We start from the raw sequence: 8,886 nt of genomic DNA on the forward strand, positions 1-8,886 counted from the left end.
GCTGCTGCTGCTGGCGCTGCCCGCCTGCCTGGCGCGGCCCGTCTACACCAACCACTGGGCCGTGCGGGTGCCGGGCGGCCCGGGCGAGGCGGCGAGGCTGGCGGCCGCCTACGGCTACGGCAACCTGGGCCAGGTGAGCGGGGAGCGGCGGGGGGATCCTTGCGTCTCCAGGCCGGGCGGAAACTTCTCCCCTCAGCGCTGTGCCGCCGCCGCGGGTCCCTTCTCCTCTGCACTGGTCCCTGTCCCGTGCTCAGCCCCTCGTGTGGCCTGTGGCCGATGCCCTGCTTCGCTCGCCTGGCTTGGTGCATCTAATTCTTTTTTGAACTAGCCCCTGGCTTTTTAAACAAACGTGGTTTAAAGCCTTCCGCAGATGGGGAACTGGCTGCGCGCGAGCTCCTGTGAGCCGCTCGCGTGGTTAACGGGTCCCCTTCTTTCCTGCATCTGTGCCGTGCTCCTCGCTTGAATTTGTCTAGTTTCAGTTTCCAGCGGCGGGGTCTGCTCGTGCCCTCGCCGGCTCGGCTGAAGCCGTTTCTGTCCCTCCGTACCTGGAAGGGCTTCAGAGCAGCCCCTGTCCTTCTGCATGATGAGCTGTGGAAACTCTCCTGGCTCAGCTACTCTGTCCGCCTGTGATGAGCTGAACAGACTGAGCACCCGGGACCCATCACGTAAAGCCAGGCTTTCCAGGACTTCATCAGTTTTGTGCCTCTCTGAACTGTCTCCCGGTGATCGCAGCCGTTGAAATCTGGGCGCAGCGTTCTGGCAGTGGTGCCCAGCGCAGAAATGTGACTTGCCTTTTCTTGGATGTTTTCCTGTCTGTGCATCCAAGCATGGTTGCATCGGGTGTCTTTGGTTGGGGAGCTCAGGGTGTTGAGGGGACATCTCTGCTGCTGATGCTTTTTCTGCATCTGACAGAAACAGCCCACACGCTGCTTCATGCAGGCTGTCCCCAGCTAACGAGGAGCCATGGAAGTGTCGTGGCCCAAGCTGGCTCGTTACCTCTGCTTAGAGGCACAGTGTATTCACCCCGGTGCAGCGCCACTCAGACAGCGGTGCGATTTTCCTCCTGTTTCAGAGGTAGCATGTGCTGATTGGTGCGGCGTGTTTTCAGTATGCCATGGTAAGTTAGCAGTGTAGACAAATTCCTTTTATTCTTGCATTCGGGTCCCACATCCTGCACGCGCAACTTGTGTCCTTGCTTCTAGGCATACCTTTGTACCGGGCAAGCCAGATCTACAACTTGCACTTGTAGTGGCAATGACTTTTTTTTTCTAGATAATAGATATAATATCAGACCCTGGGGATTGCTCTTAAATAAAGCGGGTGCAGTCAAACCACCAGAAAAGGCTGGATCTTTGTAAGCTTTGGCTGGATCTTTGTAAGCATTGATCCTGGGTGAAAGCCCAGCCCCAGTGAGGTGAATGAGAGTTTTGTCTTTGGTTTACATTGGAGTCTGGGCTTCCTTATTATCTTGTAACTGTAATTCCTACAAAGCCCATTGTGCTCGAGTCTGTCTACACATGCAACAAAACAACAGCCTCTGCCCTGTGGAGCTTATGATCTACATATAAAACAAGAAGTCACTGATGGAGGAGAACAAAGAAACAATGAGACATCTTTGTTGGTATGATGCAAACCAGGTGGTTATCTCCGGATGCCAGCTGCCTAACCCTTGTTAAGTTTTCTTGTTGTCCTGGCAAAGTGTTTTTAAGGAGGGATTGGAAGGAGAACAAGGCAGCTTCACAGGTGCTTACAGGGAGCTCCCTGTGCCAATGGCAGGGGGGTGCTGCCTGGCTGGAGACTGGGACCCTACGCTGACCTCTGTGCTGAGAGCCAGGGTGAGAATAGGCATCAGAGCCTCCCAGGTGAAGACAAGCAGCTCATGTTTGAATCCAGACAGCAGGGATTCAAACAGGTGGGGAGCCAAGAGGAAGGGTGCTGTGGGCAGAGCAAATTGGGGAAATAACTTTACCTTCCGCAGGAAGGAGCTGTACCCAAACTAGGAGTCCTGACCCCAAGTGGGGTCACCATGTGGGTGTAGGGGCACATGCTCCACTGGGAAAGGTGGGGTCATGAGCCTGGAGAGACTTTAAAGCCTAAGAGACATGATTTCAGACCCACCTTAGCTCCTCTCCACCCCCACCCCCCAAAAGGCAATGGTATGCCTCTTTTATAAAGGCTTCAAAGCTGAAAGAGCCTCAGAACATTTGGAATTGCAGGTAACTCTTGGCGGGGGGGGCGCTAAAACAGATTCTTCTGAACCCTGTTGAAGAGAAGGGGGTCCATACTCGGTGCAAGCTGACTCTTTAAAAACTGTACTACTGGGTGAACAGGCCATACTTGGTACAGTGATACCTGGAACCTATCGATGGCACTCGGACTTATTCAGCTGTCTGGCATTGCAAGGTGATGAATGGGTTCTTTTGCATTCAGGGCTGTCAAATGTATGGCTGCAAAGCTGCTCTGTCCAGCCTGCTGGACCACCAGCATAGGCTGCCAGCATGGGGTGTGGCTGGGGACATGTCCTGCTATTGGATCGGGGCCCTCAGCCCTGCTGGACATGGCTGTCGGTGGCAGGAGGCCGAGTGAGGGCTAATGCAGCCCTTACCACTCCGGCTACTTTGCCTGTTGTGACTGTTGCAGCCTCGCCTCCCCAGCTGCCGGTCACCACTGCACGCTCCCTGTCGGAGCCAGGGTTGGACATGCTTCCTCGTGTCCAGGGCTGGATCTGGCCCACATGGAGCCCCGCAGTCCAGATCTGACCAAGGCATGGGGTGAGTTTGACGCCCTCGTTTTAACCTGTGGTTGTCATGCTGTGAAATGTCAGGTCCCCCTGTTCCAAAGTGATGATTGGGGATGCAGGTTTTCCATTTCCCACGGAAAAACAGAAAACAACATGGCTTTGTCCTTTTAATGGAGAAAAGGCAGATTTCTCATTTTAAGGGAGAAGTGCCCAGTTTGTAAAGAGCTCTCTGCAGGTGGGCAGAGTTCCAGCCTGCAAGAAGCTGGGGGAAGGGAGGAGGGTGGTCAGGCAGGGGGGCACTTGCACATGCACACAGCCACCAGGCAGCCTGGAGAGCAGCTCCTGCAGGTAAGTCTGGTGGGGATTGAGGTCCTTGGAGAGAGGAACTTGGGCAGGGCAGGGGCTGCTCTACAGCCGGGCGGCATGTAGGGCTTCGGGCCTGGGGGCTGGCATCCACGGCTGCAGAGCCCGGCCAGGGAGCAGGACAGGACCGTGGACAGCTCATCTGAAGGGTTTGGGGGGCTGGCTCCCCACTGCTGTGTGCACTTCTGTGGAGGGACAAGGTGTGCAAGGTGGGGTGAGCTGTCTGTGGGCTTGGGCTCCCAACCATGCTGCCCTCCATGCCAGGGCCTCCATGGCTCAATAAATGGGAGCCAGCATGGCAAGGCAGGGAAGCTCACTGCCGCCCCAGGACTCCTACCCCACCTTGGCGAAGCCACCTCTGCCCGCCTGGCAGCAGTGGGGCTGGGGTTGCAGAGTTGTGCCCCTCACTGCTGCCGGGAAGGCAAGGGGTGCCTGGTTAAGGCAGCATGGAGCTCCCATCGGCAGTCATGAGCTTTCCCACTTGTCCACACTCTGCCCAGCTGCACCGGGTCTTGCCCACTGGGCTGTGGAGGCTCTGGGGAAAGGGCAACAGATCTGTGCCCTGGTGAACGAAGGGGGCAGGGGGAGCTCTGACTGTTCCATGATTAAAGACCCAAAAATCGATTACCAAAATCTTAAAGGTACAATTTCTTTGATTATAGTGATTGAGGCACTGGTAGACTTCCAAATTGCTTTAAAATTGTAAATGTATCAATAAAATTGTGTGTGTGTGTGTGTTGTTTCGTTTTAATTGCGGATTTGGGGGTTTTAAATTGGAGAATTTGCAATTTTTGTATCAGAGAACTTGTGATTTTATTTATTTTAAATGGACAAAACCAGGATCCCTGACTGATGCTATTTCAGCCCAAATAAAAACTGACAAATCCACCTTCTCTAGGTCTCAGTCCCCTGAAATCCAAAATTCAGAGGGAGCTGTAGGTATGCTGCTCATAGAAATGTACCCCTTGGCAGCCTCAGTATGTCAGGAGGGAAGAAGTGTTTTAGTAAACCTTTTTTTGGATGAGCTTTACTTCTGGTGAGCCTATTCATGGGATCTGTCCTAGTGACGCTTCCACAGAGCTGCCTTAATGCTATAAGTCACTCCAAACTAGTTAAGCTTTCTTGGCTCCCATAATAGCTGCTAAGAGTTGCATTTTGGAATTTTTGGGTTTTGGGTGGTCATACCTTACCTCTTATACTGTAATAATGGGGGCTGAAGCATCACTGAGGATATTTCTCATGGTTTATGTAACATGGCTTGCAATGGAAGAACACAACCTTCCTTACTGTTAGAACAGTGAAACTGTAAAATCCTCCTCATTTGGAAGTTTTCAAAGGGAGGCTGGATAAGCATTAGATCAAAATGATTTAGGGATAGCATTTGTGCAGGGAGTTGGACCAGATACCCCATGAGGATTCTTTGAGATGCTGTCCAGAGTTCCCATGAGCAGGGCCCTAGATTGTGAACTTCTACGCATTACCTCGAGAGGCCTGATGACTTTAGAGATGCTTGTTGTGCAGTAAGCATGATGCCCTCTAACAAATGTTTCCAGAATCGGGCCCATGGACAATACAAGGTGCATAGTGAGGGGTAGGGCTGTTGAGTGAGAGGTCATGAAAACACTGTCTGTTGCATAGGGTTATGTGTACTCCCACTTTATTTGGTGTATTCTAGCTGCACTGTGTTCAGGAACTCTGCCCCTGTGGCTCACATTGACTAGTCAATGGCCATGCAGTCCCAAGGCTGTCCCCAAAATACTGCTCCTGGGAGCCGGGGGAGGTCGCTGCTGGGGTGGCAAGAATGGGACTGAGCTTGGTAGGAGGACTTGGGCATGGGAGTCAAGTGTGATGTGACAAGCATGTTGTGCAGGCAGGGCAGTGGGAAAGGGGTGAAAGCTGGTGTCCATGGAAGGGGGTAGATGGACACAGGGGCTGAAGAGGCGGTCAAAGTAGCACGTGGCAAGGGTAGACACAAGGACCAAAAGGAGGCCCAGTAGCCCTCGGCGCTCATTCACACCAGTATAACTGCGACCTTAATCTTCGTTACTCCTAATTCTTCCCCCAGGATGAGATCAGGACTGGCCTGGCAGTCTCATCCTCCCTCTTGTCCTGAACGTAACAACAACTCTTTCTCTTTGTAAGAATATGATGCAGCAGGCTGAGACACTAAGTTGGCTTTCTCTTCTAGCGAGCATGAGTTCACTGCATCTTCAGGAGTAATTTATTCTTGGTATGATTGCCCTGTGAAGGGTGTTTTGTAACCATGATGGATTTGCTCACCTGCCTTATGCGCTATTAGCTGGCTTTACCGATAACGCCATCCATATCCTGCTGGAGCGTTTCGGAGACCTGGCAGGAGGCAAGAGTTCCTTCGTCCCGTTTCGCTAAATGGTGATGAATAGCTCCTTCAGCTTCTAACTGTTCTCCGTTGGTAGGATGGAATTGGCAGACATGTGTTTCCATGGAAACTGAGCCATCAATACCCTTAGTGTAATAATGATGGCATTGCGAGGAAAGAAACACTTTCTCATTGTTTCTAACTTACTCACTGCAAACGTAAACAGGCTGAGCTGGGCTGTGCCGACCTGAGACTCTTAACGGCAGGGCTTCATTTGCCTCAATTAACATAAATGTACTTCACATTTGTCTTCAAGTTCCAGTCCAGGCTGGCTCGGAAGAAACATAAATCCCACTCCAACTTGTGTCAGAGTCCAAAACTGCTAATCAATTTGGAAAATTAAAATCGACCCCCTACTTAAATGAGTACCTCCCATGCTGATGGAGCCAAGTCCTTGGCAGAAGTAGGATGTCAGAAGGATCTAGGTCAATAGCTGTGCAAAGCAGTAAACTGGCTTGGGGAAAAATGAGTGTTTAAGCATGCTCCAAAAAATTAAGGCAAAGGATTGTAATGATGTGTAGGGCCAGGCACTGCATTGCTAACCTGCTCTTCCTACTTTTTCCTGCGAACGTATTGCAGCCATGTAAAATTTTGCTTTGTGGGTGCAAGGAGCATTATGCTGGTGATCAAACAATCTTATTGGAGTCAAGGGAATGATTGGATATTTGCACTAGGGCTGATACTATTTTTTGACAGGTTGGCTACTTTTGCAAGAGCTTAGAAATGTTTAGTACTTTTTTTCCCCCTGAGCACTGCATGCATGGGCATTATTGCTCCCAAATATTGAGGCAACTGAATACATCCTTTGAAGAGGCAGAAGTTTTAGGACAGTTTGGTCTGCTTTTAGGAAGGTAAATCTGTGTTGTTGTTTCCACCCTTCAGCAGATGTCCTGTAACTCCATTCATGAATTTACCAAGCTCTGTCTTGAAACCAGTGAGGTTTCTGGTCTGTACTATTTCTATTGGAAGGCTCTTCCAGAACCTCACTCCTTTGGTTGGAAACCTTCTAATTTCCAGCCTATATTTATTCCAGGCCACTTCATGCCCATTTTTTTTTTCTTGTGCCAACAGTGACCTTTAGCTTAAATAACTCTCTCGGTCTTCCCATGCTGGTATTTATTTCCTCTATGTAGTTGCAGAAAACAAGCATTTTGCCAGGCTCGACGGCAAGGAGGCTTCAGGCTCTCATTGTAAAAGAAGTCTTCATTTCTCTGATTGTGCTACTACGATGTGCACGTGTCCCAATTTGAATTCATTTCTCTTGAACACTGGCAACCATAATTGCCCAAGCCATCCCAGATGAGACTTCCTAAAAACCTTATGGCTTTAATGCTTGTCTATCGCAACTAGAAATGTCTTGCCTCCATATTCATGTTTGGTGGCTTGCAATTATCCTATGACCGGTTAACACAACTAAGTCTCCTGCTCCTCCTCCCCCATCCCAGCTGATAGCTTTTTATAATCAGCTGAGAGGCAAGGAATTCTTCAGGTGATATCTTTTATTGGACCAGCAGTGTAGTTGGGATGGAGTTGGACAAGGTTTTGAATGCAAGACATGCTTTTTTTAAACTCCTGGACCAGCACAGCTGCAACATCACTCCAACACTACTGCTAGAAACTAGGAACTCCTGTTAATCTGTAAGTGCGCAACCTCCCATTTTATGCTGTTAGATTTCATCCTATTTCTATTTATTCTGGTTGCCCAAGCCTCCTCTGTTATGTTACTGGCCTCTTTCCCTCCACCCGCCCCCTCCCTATGCTGCTGTGTCATCAGCAAATATTGTTACTGCAGGACTACATTTTCTGCCAAGGTCATTTAATTAAATTAAATAAGATGTCTCAAGTCTGATTCTTGAACTTTTCTAGTACCCTCCCACCAGCTGCTTTCTCCCCCTTTTTAAACAACCCCTTGACTACTTCTCTTTGCCCAGTCCCTTACTTACCAAATGCTTCTTGTACTAATACTGATTTTTCTCTAGTTTAATTCATTTCCTATGAGGCAGCATACAAATACTTTACTGAAGTCCTCATAGATTAGATCTACAGTATATTTCTTATGTAGAAAGCCCAATGCATTTATCATAGAAAATATCCAGTTTAGCATGATCTTCCTTATGATTTAAACTCATGCTATGTTTCCTCCCTATCTCTAATTTAGTCTTCCCTTCAAAGTTTGCACATTGGATTATTATGGTCTTGCCAACACAGTGCAGGTACAATTGCCTCCCTTCCCAGACTCTGTACTCCCATTCATGTGCATTCAAGGAGAGCACAAGCCCTCTTTGCCACGCCATTGTCCTGTAAGCTCCTTTGGAGTCACTTGCTATAATCCCTTTAATGTCAGCAGACCACGCTCTATCTATTCTCTCTCTTCTTAACAGGGAGAAGAATGACATTTTAGCACAAATGCTGTCTTTTCAAAGAGTGCTATATAGTTGAATTTCTGTTGAAAGGTTTCATCTGAAGACTTCAAGGATTTTGTCAGAGTTTGGAAATGAACATTGTAAAACTTGGATGAAAAGGAAAGGGTATTTTTGTGTTTGTCCAAAACATCTACTGCAGGAAAGAGTTTCAGTCCAGTGCTAGGCTAGACTTAAAATCATAGAAAACAAGGGCTGGAAGGGACTCCCAGGAGGTCGCATCTAGTCCAACCCCCTGCTCAAAGCAGGACCAACCCCAACTAGATCATCCCAGCCAAGACTTTGTCCAGCCACATCTTGAAAACCTCCAAGGATGGAGAGTCCGCCACCTCCTGAGTAACTTGTTCCAGTGTTTTTATTACCTTCCTAGTAAGAAAATTTTTTTTTTCCTAATATCTAACTTCAACTTTCCTTGCTGCAACTTGAGCCCATTGCTCCTTGTTCTGTCATCTGCCCCCACTGAGCACAGTCCAGCTCCATCCTCTTTGCAGCCACCCTGCAGAGAGTTGAAGGCTGCTATTCAATTCCCCCTCAGTCATCTCTTTTCTAGAGTAAAAAAGCCCAGTTCCCTCGGCCTCTCTCAAGTCATGTGCCCCAGCCCCTGAACCATTTTCTAAAAGGAATCTAAAAGTTTCCTTTAGTTTCTGCCTTCCAGAATGTGTCTTCCCCATTCTGTAGGTATAACCTTCATTTTTCATTCCTAGGTATGTGTTTTTTGTGGTGTGTGGTTTTTAGCTTGTCATCGGCTTTTTCAGATGATCCAGGTTGCTCTGTGTGACTAGCTTGCCTTCAGCAGATTTAACCAGATAGGGACTTTGGACATAATAGTTACCTGTACCTCCCCCATGGAGGAATATACTATAGCTTCTTCACCACCTCTGTTAGGCTGGTGTCTAGCATGGTCCTGATCTTTCTTTCAAACATAACATGGCTAGTTGGCGGGGGGGGGGGGGGGGAAATACTAG

General features: G+C 48.8%; 1 protein-coding gene and 1 long non-coding RNA gene across 2 annotated transcripts in view; one reads left to right on the top strand and one right to left on the bottom strand.

The window, feature by feature from the left end:
* PCSK6 (proprotein convertase subtilisin/kexin type 6) overlaps positions 1–8,886 on the top strand; it is a 153,382-nt gene that overhangs the window by 685 nt on the left and 143,811 nt on the right. Inside the window, exon 2 of the mRNA XM_019503812.1 lies at positions 2–133. Coding sequence (XP_019359357.1) covers positions 2–133 — 132 coding nt within the window. The remainder of the gene's footprint in view (position 1; positions 134–8,886) is intronic.
* The window catches only part of LOC109288455, a 14,275-nt gene continuing 12,363 nt past the window's right edge, over positions 6,975–8,886 (bottom strand). The window contains exon 3 of the long non-coding RNA XR_002095142.1: positions 6,975–7,070. This is a non-coding gene — a long non-coding RNA (uncharacterized LOC109288455). The remainder of the gene's footprint in view (positions 7,071–8,886) is intronic.

Source organism: Gavialis gangeticus, unplaced genomic scaffold, assembly GCF_001723915.1.
Source record: "Gavialis gangeticus isolate Ggan-Ray unplaced genomic scaffold, GavGan_comp1, whole genome shotgun sequence".
Classification (NCBI taxonomy): Eukaryota; Metazoa; Chordata; order Crocodylia; family Gavialidae; genus Gavialis; species Gavialis gangeticus.